This window comes from Sorex araneus, chromosome 8 (genome assembly GCF_027595985.1).
Source record: "Sorex araneus isolate mSorAra2 chromosome 8, mSorAra2.pri, whole genome shotgun sequence".
Taxonomy (NCBI): Eukaryota; Metazoa; Chordata; class Mammalia; order Eulipotyphla; family Soricidae; genus Sorex; species Sorex araneus.
In genome coordinates, this window is record NC_073309.1 from 46687616 (window position 1) to 46710202 (window position 22587).

General features: G+C 57.7%; 1 protein-coding gene across 1 annotated transcript; it reads right to left on the reverse strand.

Annotated features, from left to right (window-relative positions):
• Positions 1 to 234: 234 nt before the first annotated feature.
• On the reverse strand, positions 235 to 21309 carry PHLDB3 (pleckstrin homology like domain family B member 3). Its single transcript, XM_055145985.1, has 15 exons — positions 21074 to 21309; positions 20117 to 20299; positions 19792 to 19929; positions 17584 to 17712; positions 16451 to 16612; positions 14207 to 14317; positions 13976 to 14059; positions 12999 to 13103; positions 7389 to 7488; positions 7190 to 7280; positions 7024 to 7111; positions 6043 to 6099; positions 3048 to 3267; positions 1793 to 1878; positions 235 to 653 (listed from the first exon to the last, which is right to left on the reverse strand). Exons 1-15 carry the CDS (start codon positions 21296 to 21298, stop codon positions 519 to 521), a joined length of 1914 nt encoding a protein of 637 aa, XP_055001960.1. The 5' UTR covers positions 21299 to 21309; the 3' UTR covers positions 235 to 518.
• Positions 21310 to 22587: the final 1278 nt, after the last annotated feature.

Genomic DNA, 22587 nt, shown 5'->3' on the forward strand with positions numbered 1-22587 from the left:
TCCCTCCCTGCCCTCCGCCAACCAGGCCCTTAGGGCTGAAGGCCCCATTCCTAAGGAGAGTAGAACCAGCTGGGGAAGCTTGGCTCGCGCGAGCACCCAGAACTCCGGAGGCCCCAGGGACGCCGATGCGGGAAACCACAGCAGCAACCACTGTTTTTCCTCCCAGGTTTAATTCGGTATCACAGGAGTACCAATAAATAGTTTCTTCCCATACCCACCACCCCCTCCTTCCCACCGGACACGGCCCCAGGGCTGGCTTCCCATCGCGAGAAGGCACCCGCAGCCCAGCAGTGCAGTTCCACGCTGCTCAAACCAGCCGAGCAGAATCCCAGGGGTAGAGTGGGGGGCTGGAGGGGTGGGCGGGGCAGGTAGCAGAGGTGATGCAGGAAGAGTTCCACGGGGGGCGGGGCCTCATCTGTGGGGGCGGGGCCTTCATGGGCGTGGTTCTCGGTCCCTGCAGTCTGGGACAGGGCGTGGCCTCACACGTGGGGTGGGCTCGCCAGCCCACGTGGGGGCTCTCAAGGGGCATGGTTCTCATCCGCAGCGGTCACGATGACGTCCATCCAGATACGCATGGCCTCCGGGCTGGGGGCCACCATGTAGAAAAGCCTTTCGTAGGTTTTGACGCAGAAGGTCAGGCGAGGGTTGGGGCTCTGGAATCAGAGGCAGAGGGTTAGAAACAAGACACGGGCGCTCCCTGAGTTTGAATCCCAGCCTTGCCCCTCGCAGGCTGTGCGGCGCAAGGCAAGTTCCTTAGGGCTCCTGAATCTCTTTTCCCATCTTCCTTAGCGGCTCCCTAGCTCCCTTGGTTGGGTGATGAGGAGTCAACATGACAGGGGAAGGGGCTTAGAATTCTGGGATTCAGAAGGGCCCTGTCCCCTGTCCCCAGCCTACCTTCTATCTTCGGAATACTGACATTCAAATATCCCCTCCCTCATCTCTGGGTCTCCCCAGCAACACCCGACTTGCAACTGGAGAAAGCTGGTGTCTATAATCTGTTTCTGAATACCCACCCGCCAACCCCAAATTAAGTAAGCCAAATTAATCCAGAGGTTTTTAACCTCTGTTTGGAGAAAATGAGTTAAAGCCCACCCATTTTGTAGACAGAAAACCAAGGCTAGAGTCATGAACGCATGAAAAATCCATAGCCGGCTGTTCTCCACGGAGCTTTCCAAACACTGTAGCAGAGACCATTAATTTCTTCGGTGCTGAACCTGTCCACAGTTTCCAATTCCTGGGTCAGGGGAGCTTGATCAGCAGGCTAAGTGCATGCATGCTCTGCAGGCCAGAGTTCAATTCCCGGTGCCACAGGGCCCCCAAGCACTGCTGGGAGTGAGCTCCAAACATGTTCCGGGAGTGGATCCCAGTCACTGCCAGCTGTGTCCCCACACCCAAGACGATAATAATTTTTACAAGTTCTAGTTCCCGAGAACTCCAGGGAAAATAATTATGTAATGATACAATGGGACTGATTCCATCTGGCAACTTGTGGCAGAGAACCAATTGTCTCCTTCTGTTGCTCCCTGGGTCTCATACCTTACCCTGCCCTCGGCATGCGTCATTCCCAATTTGCCATCAGACCTGACCCCAGTTTTTTCTAAAGATTTTGCTCCAGGAAAAGTAAAAGTGGGCCCAGGCCAAGACCAGACTCTTCATTTTTGGATCTCGTAGTGAAATGACCTTTCGGTGCTGACAGGAAGTGGGATGGGGAAGCTGTAGGTGACCTTACTTGCCATAAACTAAGGCCAGGGGTCTCCAGGAAGTCAGGGTGGCACAAAGCAGGGGACCTCACCTTGAAGGCGCAGCGTAAGTGATCGTAATAGACTTCCTCGATGGCCTGGAAGTAGATGACGCCTTTGAGCTTGGTCTCATCCTTGTCTGAGGGAGGGAAATGAAGAATGAGAGCAGGGTATGTGTGTATGTCAGTGTGTGTGTGTGTGTCAGTGTGTGTGTGTTGTGTGAGCAGGGAGGGTGTGTGTGCATGTGATAGAATCAGGGCAGGGAGGGTGTGTGTGTATATAGCACACACATGCATGTGTGCACATGTGCTCCCTGGCGCCAAGTGCCCAGACTTGGTGGGGTGAAGAGTGTAGAGACCAATCTGAATGTCCCTGAGCACCGTGGGCTAGGAGGTGGTGGCTACAGCCTCAGCCTGGTTGACAAACTGGGAGGTGGGGCCTGGGAGTACAACTCTGAGCTCCCGAGGGCCTCAGCCTCTGAGAAGGAGGAACCCAGCACTGTTACCGAGGAAGGATGAGAGCTAGATTCTGGGTGTTGGGGGAGAGCGGGGAGGGCTCTGCCAATGTGGATTCAAACACCTCCCGAGTATGCTCGGAAAATGGGTCTGTGGGGGCACGTTGTCCATTAACTGTTATCTATACCCCAGTTTCCTAAAACTCATATGGGGTTGGGTTAAAAAAAAAATTGGGGGGAGGGCCAGAGCAATAGTACAGCCACTAGGGGTGCTTGCCTTCCATGTAGCCAGCCCAGGTTCAATCCCTGGCATCCCTATGATCGCCTGAGCCAGCCGGAATGCAGAGACAGGAGTAAGTCCTGAGGTGTGGCCACCAGGTGGCCCAAACACAAGGACAAGAACTTTTTTTGTTTAAAATAAGTTTATGATTCATGATAAGTTAAAAAAGGGGGGAAAAATCTTTGTAGATCTATTTTACTCATCTCTCTACCCAGGTCACATAAAAATGTCTCCTGCAACAAGAGGGGAGGGCAGGTGGATTTGTGAAACCCTGCTCTCTGCTCCTGAACAGGAGGAAGGGGCTAGGGGGCTCTGATCCTGGGGAAAGCAGGGGTGTGGGGGAGCCCACACTCCTGGGCTGTGGGGAAAGAAGGCACTCAGGGACCAAACCTGAGATTGGGGAAGACAGGGGTACATGGAGTAGGAACTGAGGGAGAGGCCCGAGGGAGACCCCTGGACCTAAGAGAAAGAGCTGGAGCTAGGGGTGGGCCTCCTGGGGTGTGGCTGCTGGGGCTGGGGGGTGGGGCTTCAGGACTGTGGGGGGTGGGGGAGTGGATCCTCCCCAGGGACTCACCTGCGTAGTAGGCCAGGCGGCGAGCCTGGCGGTCAAAACAGAACCAGCGCTTCCTCCAGGTCTTGATGCGCCCCCCCATCTTCACCATGGGCCCCCGGCAGCAGCACCCCGACACTCGGAGGTGCGGGCAGCTTTCGGGGTTGTGACCCCATCGCTCCAGATGCAGTCGCAGGTCCAGGACCCGAGGGCCAGGGGGGCGGGGTGGGGGTGAGGGAGGGGCCTGGGGAGAGGAAAGAAGGATCAGTGGGGGAGTCCCAGGGCTGCTATGGTCTTTAATGGCATTATAGGACCCCCATACACACACATACACACGCAAACACACAGACACACACAAAACAGTGTCCCCACGACACTCCGCCACTGACCCCTGGACTGCCCGGGGTCAAGGCCGCGACGAGCCCCCATCTCACAGATCAGCAGAGGTACAGAGAGAACCTGACCCTCTGGGGGTCACTCAGCCTCCAGAAGGGGGGAACTGGGAGGCAAATCCAAAATCTTCTGGGGCCAAGAGCTCACTCTGAGCCCTGGGGCAGGTCGAAGAGTGAGGGGCGCTGTGTCAGGGTCCCCAACGTGGGCTCCTGAAATGGCCCCCTTAATGGGCCCCCTGCCTTTCTACTCTTAGGGCAGGACTATCATTCCCGCCCCACCCACCGCTGCAGGGCCATGCACAGCCGGGGCTGGGTTCGAGAATGAGCCTATTTGACTTAAGGTCCTTGGAGGTGATCAGGATACTGACACCCGAGTCCCCTGGCCACTGACCCATCCCATCTCCCTTCCAGACAATCAAGGGGTTTAAGGCATTTGCCTGGCACGTGGCTGACCTCCATTCCTCCCCTGGTACCACATATGGTTCCCCGAACACCTCCAGGGTGTTCACACTCCTGAGCACAGAGCCAAGAGTCAGCCCTTGAGCACTGCCAGGTGAGGCAGCTGAAACCAAAACTCAAAACAAAATTCCTCCTTAGCAGGTGCCAGTCCACAAATCACGGCAAGGCTCAGAGCGATACACTTGAGGCTTTCGCCTGTAAGTGAAGCCCTGGCCCACTCTGACTTGAGGAGCCTGAGGTGGGGTCTGTGAGGGCCACACCGAAGCCCCGAGAGCTGAGAGACCGGAAGCCAGAGCACACAGGAAAGAGATGGGAGATGTGGTGTCAGGAGGCCTGAGACGGGGGACGAAGGGGGTGAGGAGATGGGGAGATGCAGAGAAAGAAGAGGCGTGTGTGACAGGGCCCCCGGATGAGATGGAGAGCAGGCTTTGTATGTAGAAGGCCTGGGTTCGAATTCCCAGAACCACATGGTCCCGAGTACTTGGAATGACTCCTGAACACCACTGGAGTGGCCCAGAAATTAAGTAAAATAAATAAATAAAAAGAGATCTGAGCCAGGGCAGCTCGCCAAACCCAGTCTGTAACACTAAGAATCACCACCACGGATGGCAGGGACAGCAGCACAGCGGGGAGGGGTGCCTGCCGTGCCCACAGCCAACCCGGGTTCGATCCCCGCCATCCCATATGGTCCCTTGAGCACCTCTAGGAGTGAGCCCTGAGCATCGCCACATGTGGCCCCCAAACAGACCCCAACCCACCACCATGGGGGGAAGGAGCCAGAAGCCCTTAGCAGATGCTGAGTGCAGGTTAGGGACCTGGTGGGCCAGCCCCCACACACAGGGGAGCAGGGCCGGCTTTGGGACGCTAGTCTCCACCTCTCCCCACTGGGCGCCAAACCGAGGGGTCGGCACGGCTGCTCCTCTCGGGCCGGCTCTGAGGTGGTGCTGGCCACTGCCACGATTCCCCAGTCTGCTTCCCCTCCCGGAGGTGCTCAGTGGGGGCCAGGCAATGCCCGCAATGGAGACTGCTGAATAAATGATGACGCCACCAGGCAGGGGCGCTCCATTTTTAATGAGGCCGAGCCCAGGGCTGACAAGCTGGAGCAGGTTTCACGGCCCCTCAGGGCTCTGCCCTCCTTGCCAGGTGCCGACCTGATTATGCAGTCGCCTCTGGGCCATCTCCCTGCCCAATCCCAGCGTCCCTGAGGCCAGGGATTGTCACTTTGTTCACTGCTATCACCCACAGCCTCCCATGCAGCAGATGCACGAGATAGACGCTGGCTGAATGGATAAGGAGGGCCCGGGAGATGGTTGGCTTCGCACACAGGAGCCCCGAGTTTGATGCCTGGTAATGAATATAGACGCCTGAGCATTGCTGGGATGACCCCTGACCACAGAGCCAAGAGCAACCCCTGGGCACCACTGGGTGTGGCCCCAAAGCCAAACCTGATCTAAGGAGCGGGATTTGGGTTCAGCAGCAAAGCACATGCTTGAAATGGGTGAAGCTTGGGTGTGATCCCCAGATCCCTCCAGAGGAAACCCACTTACCCTGGTTAGGTTTATGGGGTGAGGGCACTGGAGGGCACTCACTATTCTACCACAGGGCGGAAGGGGTGAGGGACGGAGAATGCAAAATCAGCCCCAAATCAAGCAGAGACAGCCCCAAACACCTCTCTCTCTACCCCCCTCTCTCTCTTTCTCTCTCTCCCTCTCTCCCTCTGCCTGTCTCCCCCTCTCTCCCTCCATCTCTCTTCTCTCTCTCCTCCCTCTGCCTCCCTCCCTCCCTCTCCCCTCCGCCCTCTCCTGAAATTCTTTTCTGTGAAGGAAAGGCTAGAACCCAAGAGGCTTGGGGCAGGCCTAGGACTGGACTGACTTTCCTTTCCTGCAAGGAACAAGTGCAGAGCCAGGAGTAGCCCTGAGCACAGCCAGGTGTGGTCCCAAAACAACAACAAAAAGGCCTAGCAAGTAACTGCCCTTATTCTGCAGGTAATGGGATACTCATGACAGAATGGGAAACCGAGGCAGAGAGAATGGGGAGTGACTTCCTAGCAGACATGTCCAGGGGAGAGGAGCATGATGGGAACAGGCAGGAGGTGGCGGAGCTCAGGACAGCTGGAGGAGGAAGGGGTGAGGGCAGAGAAGCAGCCGCGAGTGCGAGGTGAGACTCACCATGATGGCAGGAACGGCGGGGCCTGAGGAACCTTCCAGACTTCTCCTTGTCCCTTCCTGTGATATCAGGATGAGGAGTTCAGTGAGGACACCAACTAGTATGTGTGGGGGTTGGGAGGACTAACCAGAGCCTGAGTCTGAGGGAGGCTGAGGGATAGAATCCTGGTTTGAGGGAGGAGGCTGGGAATAGACTTCTGGTCTGAGGGTGGAGGGCTGGGGCTGGGCTGCTGGGCTGAGGGTGGGGGTCTGGGGCTGGGCTCCTGGTCTGAGGGTCAGGGGTTTGGGGCATGGGCTGCTGGTCTGAGGGTGGGGGGCTGGGGCTGGGTTGCTGGGGCTGGGGCGCTGGTCTGAGGGTGGAGGGCTGGGGCTGGGCTGCTGGTCTGAGGGTGGGGGGCTGAGGCTGGGTTGCTGGGGCTGGGGCTGGGCTGCTGGTCTGAGGGTGGAGGGCTGGGGCTGGGCTGCTGGTCTGAGGGTGGGGGGCTGGGGCTGGGCTCCTGGTCTGAGGGTGGGGGGCTGGGGCTGGGCTGCTGGTCTGAGGGTGGAGGGTTGGGGCTGAGCTCCTGGTCTGAAGGTGGGGGTCTGGGGCTAGGCTGCTGGTCTGAGGGCAGGGGTGGAGGGGCTGGAAGGGGATTGGGGCTGGGGCTGGGACTGGGCTCCTGGTCTGAGGGTGGAGGGTTGGGGCTGAGCTCCTGGTCAAAGGGTGGGGGTCTGGGGCTGGGCTTCTGGCCTGAGGGTGGGGGGCTGGGGCTGGGCTCCTGGTCTGAGGGCGGGGGCTGGGGCTGGGCTCCTGGTCTGAGGGTAGGGGGCTGGGGCTGGGCTCCTGGTCTGAGGGTAGGGGGCTGGGGCTGGGCTGCTGGTCTGAGGGTGGGGGGCTGGGGCTGGGCTGCTGGTCTGAGGGTGGGGGGCTGGGGCTGGGCTGCTGGTCTGAGGGTGGGGGGCTGGGGCTGGGCTCCTGGTCTGGGCGGTGTCCTGGAGCCTCACCCTGGCCTTGAGCAGCCGTTCCCTCTCCTCCATGGCCTGCTGCAAGAGCCGCTCCATGCGGGCAATATCGGGGTGGAGGACCCCACAGCTGGAGGAGAGAAGAGACAGGCAGTTGACACTGGTCCCACATCTTCCTGGCGGCCCCACCTTCTCCCCGATGCCTCACCTGTTCCTGGGGTCACAGTTCATCAGCTGATAGAGAGGGTGTCGCCCGGCGTCGCCGGCCACAGGTGGGAGAGCGGCGGCCTCCAGGGGTCCTGGCAGAGAGGGAGGGGCTAGGGGTCCAACTGTCCCTGTCGACCGGGGCCTCCCGCATCCCGCGCCGCTGGAAAGGTGGGGTGTGGGAGGAATGGGGGGGTCCTCACCAGTACAATGGAGAGACAGCGGCCGGGGGGCTCCTCTCTGGCTCATCCTCTCGCCCCTCTTGCGCGGCAAGCTTCCGGTCCTCTGGAGGCCAATGGAACCCTGGAAGCACACGGGGGAAAGAGCGTGATGGCGGCCGGAAGTCGGGCACCGGAAGTCCGAGACCGCAGAATCCGGAGACCCGCTGGGTCAGACCCGCCGGCGCAGAGGCTGCTGGGTAAAGGGGGCTGGCCACCCCCCCAGCCCCCCGCCGCGTGCACACGCCACCAGGGCGGGCAAGCCCACCTAGCACCAGGGGCTTCCAGGGGCCAGGGGAGCGGAGACGGCCGGGGGGCAACAACTAAGAAGGTTATCCGTCTTTGGGGGTGATCAGCATGCTGTGCAACTGCTCGTGGTGGGGGCCTCGTTGACAGCGCCCCGTCAACGCTTGGACAGTCTGGTGTGTGAATTGTTCATCAATAAAACTGTTCCAGGGGCCCGAGCGATGTACAGCAGATGGGGTGCCTGCCTTGCATACGCCCCACCCAGGTCCGATCCTCAGTAACCCATATATTCCCCCTGAGCACCACCAAGAGTAATTCCTAAGTACAGAGCCTGGAGCGTTCCCTGAGCATAGACAGAGGACCCCTCCAATTAAACAAACAAAAAAACTTGAGTGTGGGGGGGAAGGTTACAAAGGGAACCAACTTGAACGTGGCTGGTTGGATGCGATACTTTATCCAAATGACCAGTGCATGAAGGAGCCCCACGGGCTAGCTGCAGAGGAGGGCATTTGCCTTGCACACAACCGACCTGGGTATGATCTCCGGCATCCCATAGATTCCCCTGAGCACCACTGGGAGTGATCCCTGAGCACTGAGCCAGGAGTAGGTCCTAAAGCACAGCCGGGTTCTGCCCCAAAATTTGTAAACAGACAGACCAACCTTTGAACCCCAATCCCATGCCCAGGGTGGCCTCCTTTGGCCTCACTGGTGTGCAGAATAACCAAGGTTCCAGAACATTCCCTGCGGAAACATGGAGGCCACCTCCGAGGTTCCCTCACCCCATGAGAAGGGGAGAGAAATAAATCTGGGATCCAGAACCCACTGAAACCCACCAGCAAGTGTGAGCAGGAGAGAGCCCTACCAGACCCACATCTCACCAAGCTCCAAGTTCCGATTCTCGCCCTCCAACAAGGTGGGGGGGAGGGAGCTCCACCCGACCTGCTGCACTGGCAAGGAGGAGAGGTGGGAGGGTTGGGTGAAACTGGTACCCCTGCTCCCCTCTTCTCTGATTGGCCGCCAGTGTTAGTCCCCTTGTACTTTGAACCAGGGGAATGTCAGCCCTAACCAAGATCAATAAACACGACAGTTAAATACACCCCGGACTCCTGGATCAGAAGGCCTGGTTGTTGCTGCTGTTCGCTGGGGGGAAAAAAAAAACATGAGTGGGACAACCAGTGAAGTCAAACTTAGATCTGAGGATTTTACTCTCCTATTCATTGTGGTTGCACTGAGGCCTTGACGTCGGTGACAAAAAAGTAGAATGTTTAGGGGCTGGAGAGATAGCACACCGGGTAGGGTGTTTGCCTTGCACGCGGCCCATCCGGGTTCGATTCCCAGCATCCCATATGGTCCCCAGAGCACCGCCGGGAGTAATTCCTGAGTGCATGAGCCAGGAGTAACCCCTGTGCATCACTGGGTGTGATTCAAAAAGAAAAAAAAAAAAGTAGAATGGGGACACGGAAATGATGTTTCAGCAACTAATAGCAAAGTGTGTGTGTGTGTGTGTGTGTGTGTGTGTGTGTGTAGAGAGAGAATAAATGTGTAAAAGGGATGTTGACAGACACAAAGGTTTGGGTTTGGGTTTGGGAGCCAAGAGCAGCAGTACTCGGGGCACACTCCTGACTCTGTGCTCAGAGATCACTCCTGTCAGGTGCTGGGAACAGGGCCCAGGTGGGGCATGTGCAAGGCAAGAGCTTCACCCACTGTTCTATCTCTCTGGCTTGCAATTTCTGTGAGTCTTAAATTATGTCAAAATTAAAACTAAAAAGGCAGAATGATCATCCAGGGGTTAGGCTGTTTTCTTGCGTCCTGCTGACTGACTCAGATTCGAATCCCTGCTCCACATATGGTCTTCCCCACGCACTGCCAGGAGCCACCCCTGAACACAGAGCCAAGAATAGCACCACCTAACACTGCCGGGTATAGCCCCCCCAAACCATAAACTAAAAACTGTCACTGTCATCCTGTTGCTTATCAATTGCTCGAGCGGGTGCCAGCAACGTCTCCATTCGTCCCTGTCGCGTGCTAGTGTAGCCCAATGGCGTCTGCTCGCTCCAGGAACATGAAGAGCACGTTACTGTGACTGTTTTTGGCATATCGAATATGTCACGGGTAGCTTGCCAGGTGGGAGTTGAGGGGGAGGAAGAGGAGGAGGAGGAGGAGGAGGAGGAGGAGGAGGAGGAGAAAGGAAAAAAATCATGGGGGTGGGTGGCTGCCAGGAATCAAACCCAACTTCACATAGGCAAGATCTGTGCCCTACCACTGAGCTACACCCTGGATCTGAAGCAATCTCCCTCCCTCCCTCCCTCCCTCCCTCCCTTTCCCTCCCTCCCCCCTTTCTTTCTTCCTTCCATCCCTCCTCCTTCCTTATTTTATTTTCTGTTTCCTTTCTTTTACCTGCCTTTCTCCCTCCCTCCCTCCCTCTTTTCCTTCCTTTTTCACCTTCTTTCCTTTCTCATTTTTTTCTTCCTTCATTTCCTACACCCATGAAGCTCAGGGGCTACTCTTGGCTCAGTGTTCCTGAGCTGCTCTCAGCAGTGCTCAGGGAGACTCAGCTCCAGTATGCAAGGCATGTGCTCGGCCTCAGAAGCTACTCTCCAGCCCTGAAATCACTATCTAAAGAAAGGGGGGGAGGGGGGAGGTAGGGGCCAGGGTGATAGAACAGATGGGAGGGTATTTGCCTTGCACGTGGCCAACCTGGGTTCAATTCCCAGCATCCCATATGGTCCCCCCAAGCACTGCCAGGAGTAATTCCTGAGTGCAGACCTAGGAGTAACCCCTGAGCATCACCGGGCGTGACACAAAACTAAAGGAAAAAAAAAACAGTTACTCATGGCTATAGATCATAATAACTCAGCCAATATGAATTTATGATATAATTTCAGTGAAGATCCTATTGGTCCCCTGGGTGTGATGCAAGAGAAGCAATGCTTTGAAGACAGTTAGAGAAAAGTAAAAACATCTGGCACTTTCCCTGCCTTTTCCACTGAAAACCATACCGAGAGGTGGAAAGGAGGCCAGTCCGTCACTCCTAGGCAGGCCTGGAGCTTTGTCCAGGGCAACCTGGAAGGAACCCACTAATCTAGGTGCCACTGGTGACCAAAGAGACACCAAGGGTGCATCAAAGGCAGCAAAGGTGCTCACATCTTCTCCACAGCATCCGATGTGGAGGGCAGGAAAAGGTGGAGCCAGGTGACAATGAGTTGGCAGAGGCCACCAGCAAACCTTGCTGCAAGGGGACAAACAATGAAATGGACAGATTGCTTAAGGGGCAGAGCACATGCAGTGAATGCTTGGCACAGCCTTGTCCCCTAGGCACCACTTGGGGATGACCCTGAGCACAGAGCTAGGAGTAGCCCCTGAGTGCTTCTGGGTGTGGTCCACTAACCAAGACAAAAAAAAAAAAGGGTCTGGAGTGATAGTACAATGGGTAGGATTAAGCCCTGTGTATTGACAGCTGTGCTTCCCCTTTCCCTGCAAAAAAAAAAAAAAAAAAACAGCAAGGTAGCAACAAAGAGCAGAAAGCAACAGCAGGAAAAAAGTGATCCACACAACTGAGCTGTGGGGGAGGAATTAAAAGGGAGAGGGCGGGCGTCTGGGTCCTGGAGGGAAGGAGGGAGTGCAGTGGTGATGGGCGTGGCATGGGGATCAAGTGCACGGGAAACCATCACTAATAGCATCGCACATCACAGAACCTCAATTTAAAAGTTTAAGAAAAATACCCAAACAGAACTTGTATTGCAAACCCATAATGCCTGAAAGGAGGGAGGAAGAGAAAGGAAGAGAGAGAGAGAGAGAGAGAGAGAGAGAGAGAGAGAGAGAGAGAGAGAGAGAGAGAAGCCCAGAAAGGCAGGCTATGCAACATTGGTGGCTGGAAAGGTGCACTGATGAAGGGGGTGAAGGGACCAGATGTTGGAACACTCTGTGGCTGAAACCCAATCATAAACAATTTTGTAACTATGTATCTCACAGTAATTCAATTAAAAAGGGGGAAAAATAAAAAATAAAAAATAAAATAAATATACATTTTTAAATATATATATATATTTTTAAAATAAAATAAAAAAACCCTCAAGGACTGGAGAGATCCCACAGAGGGTAAGGCACTGGCCCCTCATGCAGATGATTCCCCAAGCACCACCAGATGTGGCCCGAGTGCCAGCTCCCCCCGCAAAACAGAAACAAAAAAGGAAAAACAGAGGGTACTGTGGATCAACTGTCCACTGTGTACAGGGGTCCATGAGGACCCTGGGAGCCCCTGAAGTCCTGTGAGCTGGCAGAGACGTGCCCTGTCACAGAAGAAGCCAAGCCTCACTGTGGCCCCTGCTGCCTTCAGCCCACTCGCCTGAACCCACCAGCGGAGAGATGAGACACTGGGCACCAAGGGGACAGGCAGGCACAGGGGCAAGGCACTCGCCTGGTCTGCAACCACCTCTCATGCCCAGCTCCGCGCAGGGTCCCCCGAGCCACTGCCGGGATGATCCTTGAGCACAGAGTCTGGAGTAAACTCAGTAAGCCCAGTAAGCCAGCACAACCAGTGTGGCTCAGAAACCAAAACTATTTAAACACCTCGATGGGTGACGTTATTTGTCCAAGAAATAACGTGTACATAACTACACTAACCAGACTGCTTATTGAAAAAGAAACAACAAAATAAAATGTCCTTCCGGGTCTGCATGTTATTTCATGGAGTGGGGCTGAGGGGGGAGAGAATAAAGGGGCTGGAGCCATAGTAGAGCAGGGAGGGTGTTGGCCTTGCTCGGAGCTCACCAGGGTCAGTCTCCGGTATGCTGTATGGTCCCCCGAGCACTGCCAGGAGTGACTCCTGAGCACAGAGCCAGCTGTCATTCCTGACGCTGCACTCAGGATAACAAAGGGCAGGAGAGACAGGACAGGGGTCGATCTTCGGAACTATATGGTCCCCCCAAGTGCAGCCCTGGATCCCCTGGGCACCACCAGGAGTGGTTGTGGAGGTCCCGGGGTGGCCAGGGTGGCCAGTTAACCCCAGTTCCACAACTTCAGGCCCTTGCATTGAACTTCCGGCCTAGCTGGCCCAGAATTACGTGGAGGAGACCCAGGCCTCCCGACCACTGCTTGAGAAGCCATCTCCAGCGCCCTGATCCCAGTAACACTCCTTGGGGTGTCCCGGGTGCAGCTCAGGGCCTTTCACGTGAGGGGGGAGGTCTGGGCTTACTCCCCAGCACCCCGCGTTCTCCCCCAGCACTGCTGGGAGCCCCTGAGCATCGCCAGGTGTGGGCCCCAAACGGAAATCAGTAACGAGAACAAGCACGCGCCTGCCTAGGACACGGTGGGAATTCTGGGGGCGCGCGGGGGTGTGGAGGGGCGCACCTGCAGCGAGCTGTGCACGAAGAGGCAGGAGGAGGCGGCGGCCGCGGGCGCACTGGGGTCCTGCAGCAGCAGCAGCTGCCGGTCTGTCTTCTGCGTGAACAGGAGCTGCGGGAGGGATGCAGAGCTGGGCGGGGCGGCTAAGGGGCGCTCCCGGACCGCTCAGGCTGGCTCGGTTCTCCGATGAGACCCAGGAAGGTCCAGGTCGCAGATTGCTGGTCAGGGTTTAGCTGCTGCCTCCTGCAGGCCCTGGTGCTATGTGCAAGCGTCACCCACAGGAGGCCAGAGATGGGGCCTGGGACCCCAAGGTCCCCCACCACTGCCAGGAGGAACCACTGAACCCTGGGGTAGGGGAGGAGGGGGATTGCGCCCCCAGGGGCCCCAAAACAAAAAGAGTAAGCACTGTGGGCAGAAATGTGGCCTGAAATGGGGCTGGCATCTAAACTCTTGAAGACCCCAGAATACGAAGATGGGGTGGGAGGAAGGTGGAATTTGGAGGATGCCTCTGATAACCCAGGGGCCTGTGCGTACAAAACAAAACATGACCGGGTCAGAGGGTAAGACAGCAGGGAAGGCCTTTGCCTTGTACAGGCCCACCCGGATTCCACCTCCCGCATTCCTGATGGGCATTCCTGATGGTCCAGCCAGGAGTGATCCAGTGCAGAACCAGGAGTAAGCCCTGAACAACACCGGGTGTGGCCCAAAAACAAAACAAAAACAAGAAACAAAACCTGGAGCTTGACCCCTGGGCCTGTGGAATGGGGGTGGAGAGGATGGAGTCAGGGTCTGAGAGAGGAGGGGGCAGAGAATGGGGTCTGAGGGAGGAGGAGGTTGGGGAACAGACTTTGGGGTATGAAGAAGGAGGGGAGTTGGGGGTGGAGGTCTGGGTCTAAGGGAGGAGGAGAGTAGAAGGACTTGTAGTGTCTGAGGGAGGAGGTTGGGGAATGGACTCTGGGGTCTGAGGGAGGAAGTTTCCCTACCTTAGTGAGGGCCTGGTTGGGCTCAGAGAAGTCCCCCTCGGGGGTGCCCTGCAGGCAGTTAAGCTCAAGTAGCCGGTTCCGTTCCTAGGGACAGAGGAAGAAGACTCAGGGCCAAGCCTGCCCACAGCCCCACTGGGCTGTCCAGCCGCTTCCCTAAGGTCAGGAGCCACCCAGGGTGCACGAGATGTCCCGGAAGTGAGGCTGATGGGACAGGCCTCCGCAGACACTGACCTGCGTCAAGGCCTGGAGCGCCTCCTCCTTCTTCCGGCTCAGCCCCCGGCTCTCCGCAGCCATCTGCTCCCCCAGAGACCGGAGCTGCTCCTCCAGCACCTGGATCCGGCGCTACGGGGCAGCCCGGTCAGTTAAGCAGATGCCCAGGCCCCGGGGGGGAGGGGGCTCCCCCACCCACCCTCCCGCCAGCCCCATCCACCCTGAGAGCCAGAGTTGACTGCACCCCCAAACTGGGCACCTGTGTGTGGACACACATAGAGGGGTGGGCCCGAGTCACTTCCCTGGTGCCTTCTTCCCTTTTTGGGGGATCTAAAAAGAGCCCAAGGGTGGTGGGACGGAAGGGATGGAGGATTCAAGCTCAAGGCAGAGAGAGAGAGAGAGAGAGAGAGAGAGAGAGAGAGAGAGAGAGAGAAACCAGAATAGATCCAGAAAAAAAGTAAATGAACCAAAACAAACCCCCAGAGATGGCGGTGCAGAGGGGAGAAGGGCCCAAAATAGCACCAAGATGCACAGAAGCCGGGTAAGACAGGAAAGGAAGCAAGAGGGATTCAAAAGGTCCAGAAATAAAGGGGTCAGACCCCTTTTAAGCTACAACTTGGGGAGATGAATGGGCCTGAACCCAGGCCCTGGTTCCAGGGATAGGGAAGACCTAGGTTTAATTTTGATCCAGTGGGCTCAAATCCCACCTCCAGCCTCACAAACTAAATGATTTGGGGACAGATTTACTGAAACACTGTAACCTTCAGGTTTTTATTTATAACATAGGGGTGCAGGGCCACAGAAAGGGGACAGAGGGAAGGCACTGACTGATCTTGCATGCAGCCACTTTGTCCGCAACTCTGGTTTTATCCCTAACACCTCATATGGTCCCTCAAACACTGCCAGGGGTCACTTCTGAGCAGAGCCAGGAACAGTCCCTGAGCACTACTGGGTATAGCCTCCCCACCCCAAAATAAATTAAACAGGGATACACCATTCTGTTTCATTGCTGAACTGTGGAAACAGTCAGGTGACAGGCTAAATCCATAAGAGATTTAGTACAGAGGGGCCGGAGAGAGAGCACAATGGGTAGGGCGCTTGCCTTGTGTACAGCAGACATGGGTTTGATCCCCAGGACCCCATACTGTGCTCCCTCAAGTCTCACCAGAAGAGATCCCTGAGTACAGGGCCGGGAGGAAGCCCTGAGCATCATGAGATATGGCCCGAGAACCAAAGGAAAAAAAAAAAGATTCAGTACATTGGCACTGGAGACCAGTGATTCTCTCTGGAGAAGAGAAAAAAAAAAGAAAAAAATTTTGCATTTTGCAGCCAAATGAAATTCAAGAGGATTATGTGAGGCAAATACACCCCAGTGAGGAAGGCAAAAACTGGATGCTTTCACCCATGATGTCCCACAAGGAGATAATATTGTTGACTAGTCAAAACAAAATAAAATATACAGAACAGTGCTGGTTACACAGTGGGTAGGGCATTTCCCCCTCATGCATCCAATCCAGGTTCAATCCCTGGCATCTCAGATGGTCCCCCAAGCATTGTCAGGAATAATAATTCCTGAAAGCAGAACCAAGAGTAACCCCTGAGGGGCTGGAGTGATAGCACAGTGGGTAGGGTGTTAGCCTTGCACATGGCCGACCCGAGTTCGATTCCCAGCATCCCATATGGTCCCTTGAGCACCGCCAGGGGTGATTCCTGAGTGCAGAGCCAGGAGTAACCCCTGAGCATCGCCAGGTGTGACCCAAAAAGAAAAAAAAAAAAAAGTAACCCCTGAGCATTGATGGTACGGCCCATAAGACAAAAACAAAAATAAATAAGCTAAAGTTGAACACTCAAGAGAAATAAAAAAGGAATATCAAATGGAGAAAAACAAGATTTGCTCCTGGACAGTTCTCAGGGCTCAGGGAGCAAGAACAAAATGTTCAGGCCAGACCAGGCTCAAATAAATGCTCAGTGACCATCCATGGCCTGCTCCCCTCACCACAGCCGCTGCTGAGCTCGGGGATCCCTCCTGGCTCTGAGTTCGGGGACCCCTCCTGGCTCTGAACTCAGGGATCCCTTCTGGCTCTGAGCTCGGGGGTCCCTCTTGGTGGGGGCTCAGGGGCCCAGGTATTGAACCCAGGTCAGTCACGTGCAAAGCAAGTACCTTAACCCCTGTGGTCTGCTGCTGCAGGATGCGACCCAGTAGGAAACAAGGGCCCCCCCGAAGATCCGGGGCTAGGGGCTGGGGTTGCACCCACCCAGTCTCACCTTGTGCTGTGCCACGCTGGCCTGAAGTTCCTGGACCTTGGGGTCAGGTGCCGGGGCCCTGGGGCTGTCCCGGTCCTCCTCCTCCCGCCGGCTCTCCCGCTCCAGCTGCTGGAACTCCAGGTCCTCATAGGCTCGCTGAGCCCCGTCCAGCTGCTCCCTGATCTGTGGGCGGGACTCAAGGGGCTCAGGGCTGTCCTGGGCTGAGCCAGCACTCCTATCTCCTCAGGGGCAGCCCCTCCTGCCGGATGCGGGAGTCCTGAGGGTCCACGGGTCAGGGGTTGGGCTAGGCCTTCCGGGTAGAAGAGGGCTGCAGGTGTGGGTCCTGGACATCAAGGACCTCACCTCCTCCTGCACCCCTCAACTCCTGCACCCCTCACCTCCCGCACCCCTCACCTCCTATACCCTCACTTCCTATACTCCTCATCTCCTATACCCCTCACCTCCTGCACCCTTCACCTCCTATACCCTTCACTTCCTATACCCCTCACCTCCCACACCCCTCACTTCCCGCACTCCTCACCTCCTATACCCTCACCTCCTATACCCCTCACCTCCTGCACCCCTCACCTCCTGCACCCCTCACCTCCTGCACCCCTCACCTCCTGCACTCACCTCCTATACCCTCACCTCCTACACTCCTCATCTCCTATACCCATCACCTCCTGTACCCCTCATCTCCTGCACCCCTCACCTCCTATACCCTCACCTCCTGCACCCCTCACTTCCTGCACCCTTCACCTCCTGCACCCCTCACTTCCTGCACCCTTCACCTCCTGCACCCCTCACCTCCCACACCCTTCACCTCCCATACCCCTCACCTCCCATACCCCTCACCTCCTGCACCCCTCACTTCCTGTACCCCTCACCTCCTGTACCCCTCACCTCCTGCACCCCTCACCTGCTGCACCCCTCACCTCCTATACCCATCACCTCCTGCACACCTCACCTCCTGAACCCCCTCATGTCATCTACCCTCTCACCTCTTTACCCCTTCACCTCCTATACCCTTACCTCCTGCACCTCTTCACCTTCTATACCCCTTCACCTCCTGTGCCTATTACCTCCTGTACCCCTCACCTCCTCACCCCTGCATCTCCTACACCCCTCACATCCCACTTCCTATAACCCCTTACCTCCTGTACCCCCTGCAGCAGCCGCTCCCGCTGATCCTCAGGCTGTGAATCAAGTTGTCCCTGGGCCTCCTGGAGTCTCTGGCGAAGCCCCTCCACTCGGTCCCGCTCCTGGCTCAGCCGTCTCTGCTCCTGAGAGAACCCCCAGGCCGGGACCTCAGCCTATGCACAGGGTCTCAACCCCTGCCTGTATGAGGACAGGGACCCCGTCGATCTGGGGCCCCTTGTCTTGGCCTAGAGCAGGCGCCTCCAATTGACAGAATATGAAGGAAGAGGGCTGGAGTGATAAGACAACGAGGAGGGCACCTTGCTGTCTTGCTCAAGGCTGACCCAGGTTCAACCCCTGGCATCCCATATGGTCCCCTGAACACCACCAGGAGTGATCCCTGAGCACAGAGCCAGGAGTAAGTCCTGAGCACCGATGGGTGTGGCCAAAAAAATAATAATCTAGACTTTTCAAGCGACAAGTCAGGGCTGGGAGAAAGATTGGCTCGCTGAGGGTAAATGAGGACCCAGGACTCAGCCACAGGAATTTTCAACATACAAGATAAGGGCGAAGAGAAAAATGGAGAGAATGCAAAGGGGCCATTTTCCACCCTGGAAGGAACAGCAAGCAAGCAACCATCCCTAGCGGGCGCCCAAGAAACAGAGGGTCCCGTTGAGGTCTCTGAGGTCTGGGCACCAGAGAGGAGCACCCCGAAGGCCACGAACCCGCCTCCGTACCCGAGCACAGCCTCCAAGCTGCAGAGCTGACAAGGGCCTGGGGACGGCCAGCAGGACCCTCAGGTGGACACTGCAGCCCTGTGTGCCTGAAGCAAGCAGCCAACAAGGACAGGACAATTCGGAGACAACTGGGGACATGTGAAGACTGAGTGGAATAAGACGTTATTCCGGTGATAAGGACATAGTTTTAGTGTTATAAGAAGTCCCTGAGGGGTCGGAGCGCAAGTACAGCAGGGAGGTTGTCTGCCTTGCATGTGGCCAACCAGGTTCAATCCCTGACATCCCATATGGTCCCCCAAAACCCCACCAGGTCCCCCAAACCCCGCCAGGAATGATCCTGAGCACAGAGCCAGGAGTAAGTCCTGAACACAGCTGGGTATAATCCCTAAATACAAACAAAAAAAATAGAAGTGCTTAGATTGTAGAGAGTCCTGAGAGGTCCAGCACCACATGGTCCCCTGAGCATCACCAGGTATGACCCTCCGCCCCCTCCTGAAAAAAAAAGTGCTCATCTGGAAATCGTACTAACTAGAGGGTTTACAAACAATTCAATATCTGGGATAATTTACATTGATTTATTTTTTCTTTGGGGGGAAGGGCACACCTGAGGTGTTTGGGGACTACTCTAAGCAGAGTGCTCCCTGAGGTGCCTGGGGAGGGGGCAGTTTGAGCCTCAGGTTCTTGCTCTAACCCTCTGAGCTCCCCTTCGGAGCCAAAAATTACTTATTTATGTATTTATTTGTAGTGCTGGGGTGGCTCCCAGGGCCTCCCTCAAGCAAAGCAGGTGTGCTTCCAATCATATCCATACCCTCTGGGATTTTTTTTAAAGCCCGAATTTGGGGAGGCAAGGAACAGAACAATAGTATAGCATTTGCCTTCCGGATGGGGACCCAGGTTCAATCCCTGGCAACCTATAGGGTCCCCTGAGCCCTACCAGGAGTGATCCCTGAGTACAGAGCCAGGAGCAAACCCTGAGCACTGCAGGGTATGGCCCCCAAACAAAAAAATATATATATACTTAAAAAAAAAAAGTATCAGCCCAGGTGGGGAACCAGATGGAGGATAGGAAAACACTGGAAGGGTAGTGATCACCGAGCACCACATGGGGGCGCTCTGACTGTTCCATGCTGACCGTCAGTTCCACGTTTTTTTCCCCAAGATGACACTGGGGGCTAGGAGGGGACCATACGGTCCGGGGCGGGGTGGGGAGTACGTTATTGAACCAGGGCTCCTTCCGTACCCCAACCCTTTTGAACTCTCTGCCAGCCCTTCAACATAATGACGTCTAAAGTGTAAAGTGGGGCAAAAGAGTGATTCGGTGAGTTGGACCCTAAAATCATGGTGATGGAGGAAGGGAAACAAGCAGAGTCAGGCCCCTCCCAGCCCACCCAAGCATCCCCAAGTGGTGATGGGACAAGCCTGAATCCCAGGTCCCGCGGACACCTTGGGCCAAGCACAAGAAGGCGAGGCCTGACCGGCCGTACAGACCTGCTCCCGCTGCTCTTGCACGCCGCGCTCGGCGTCCACCTGCCGGCTCAGCAGCTCCCGCAGCTGCTCCTCCTCACGCCGGGCAGCCACTCGCTCCCCAGCCAGCTCGCCCCGCAGCAGGGCCACCTCCACCTCCATCTGCCAACGGAGGGGACAGCAAACGCTGACGGCTCAGGCGCCTGCATCTTCAGGCAGGCTGAGGTCTGGCCGCCTGCGCCCTGGAGTCCGGAGGACTGGAGGTGCAGAGATGGATCCCGCAGGATGGACCACCCAACCCCGGTCCCCTGAGCTGGGACCCGACGTCCCAAGAGGTGGGCAGGCTCACCTCGATCCTCAGTTCCTTCCTCTGGCGCTGCAGCTCCTTCACGCGCTGCTCCATCAGGGCCACACGCGTCAACGCCTCCAGCTGCTGTCCTCGAAGCCGCCGCGCCGCCCCTCGCACCCCTTCCCCAGAAGGGGCAGGGGCAGGGGGCGGGGCCGGGACCTGCTCGGGAGGCGGGGCCTCCGCCTGATACCGGGGGCGTGGTCAATGAAGGTCACGCCCCCAGTCTGAAGTCCGTTTGTCTGTCTCCCTCTACCCCCCACCCCGTCTGGCCCCCCACACACACCAGCACCTACAACCGCCCCATCTGGGAGTCTGAGCCCCCAGATAAAAAAAAACCTATGGCTCTTCTGCGGGGTTTCAGTCCGCTTAAGGGGAGAAGTCTGGTGCCCGGGACAGAACCAGGGACTGATGCATGCAAGGTTTGCGCTGTCACCTGGGTCCCCTCCCGCGGCTGCAGGTCCAGGGGCCACTTTGCCGCAGGGAGTCTGGCGCCAATTCAAGCTTCTTCCTCTCTCCAGGTCCCTTTCTCTGGGTGCCCGCTGGGTGCTGGGTCTCTTGCGAGCTCCCCTGGGGTACCCCTGAGTCGCCCTGGGTTTCTGCTGTGACTCTGTGACTCAGTCTCTGCCCGGGTCACTCTCTCGGTGACTCTCCGCGTCTCTGAGCATCTCCGCTCCTGGGGGTGGGCGGGAGTCCCTATCGCCGTGTCTGTCTCTCTCCTCTGCAGTGACGCTCTCTGGGTCTCTGTCCTTATCTTCCCTGCCTGTCTCTGCTCTCTCACCGCAGCCTCCGGGGGTCCCCGACCCTGGGTCTGCGGTCCCATATGCCTGTCCCTCCCCGTCTCTGGGGCGCTGTCCCTCGGGTTTCGGCCCGTCTGGTTTCTCTTTGCTGACTCCGTCTCTGTCACCCACTCGCGCGCTCGGGCTCCCGGTGACAACTGTCGCGCTCCGGGTGTCTCACCGCGTCGCGGCTGCTCTCGGTGCTGCTGCCTTCCACTTCTTCCTCTTCCTCGGCCTGCTGTTCAGTCTCTCGGCCGCTCGGAAGCTCCGCCGGGGCCTCCTTCTCGCGAGGGTCCTCGGGCTGCCCCTGGGGCTCGGAGGCCCCTTGGGGCTGGACCTCGGCGCTGCACTCGGGCACCGGCGGCGGCGGCGGGGACCCCTCGTCGGGGCTGCTCGGAGTCCCCATGGCCGCTCGGGGCTCCGACGGGGTGGGCGGGGCGCGGAGTTCCGGGGGCGGGGCCTTGTTGGGGCGTGGTCCAGAATCGGGGCGTGGTCAGATCGCGTGGGGGCGTGGTCAGACGTGCAGCTCTCCGCGACTCGGGCGCCGGCAAAGGGTTCTCGGAGGCGGGCCTAGAAGTTCAAAGGCTGGGACTGAGCACCCTGGGGCGTGGCCTGGAGTTTCTGGGGGCGGGGTTCCTGGGATCCCGGGGCGCCCAGCCCCCGGAGGCAGGACCGGGATTTGAGAACGGGGTCGTCCTAACCCGCCGCCTACAAGTCTCTCCCTCCCTTCCAGATGTCTAGCCCGGACCCCCACCAGGTGGCCTCTTCCCGTGACAGTACATTCCCGCGACCCCACTTTCCCGCGACCCCTTCTTCTCCCTCGGGGACTCAGGAGCGCCAATCTCCACTAGCTCACAGTCGCGGCTTGGACCCTGGTGTATGCGCGGGCGCCCCTGCAGCTTCACCCAGGAATACGGGAGTCCGGGCTCCTGTTCTCCCGCCGTCTGCCTCACCTGGCCAGACCAGGAACCTGCGTCCTCAGCTCCTGCCGGGAACCAGATCCCCCGCTCCGGTCTCCTCCTCCCCGGCGGCCCAGCCCCGGGCTTCCCTCACCGGCTCTGGCTCTGGCTGCGGCGCGCTCCGCTCCGCGCTCCGGCCGCTGCACTGTCTGCCTGCCCGCGAGACAGGTGGCAGGGCAGAGGGCGGAGACCCAGGCTCGCCGCCCCCTCCCCAGCCGCCCGGAAGTGGGGGGGACAACAGGTCCGACAGCTCCCGAGGGAGGAGGGAACCAGCAGCCAGCCCCGCCCTCGGCTTGGGCATCCGGCTATTTCAGCCCCATCGCCCCACCCTCAGATGGCCCAGTGGCTGCGACCCCCCCAACCCCACCTCCCACTTCCTGGAGGGCCAGGGTCCGGGTCACCTTGTATAAGCGCGCCCCTCTCCCTTAAGCCCAGACCTTGGGAGATCCGAGGGGAAGAGGGCCAAGGAGATAGGGACCTCTCCCCTCTAATGAACACTTTCGAAGGGCCCCAACCGGTTTGGGGAGCAGGGCAAGGGGAGGGGGTGCCCTGAGTTGAGTCAGCGACCCGCCCAGAAACAGGGGGAAAATGTGGGCTCCCCACTTTGCCAGGGGCGGGGAGAGCAGAGGTGAAAAGGTCTCAACCCAGGCCCTTTCCTCTGGGTCCAAACAAAAATGCCATGTTCCAGACAGGAAAGAAAAAGCTTGTTGGCTGTTCCGAGATGTCATGGAATTTC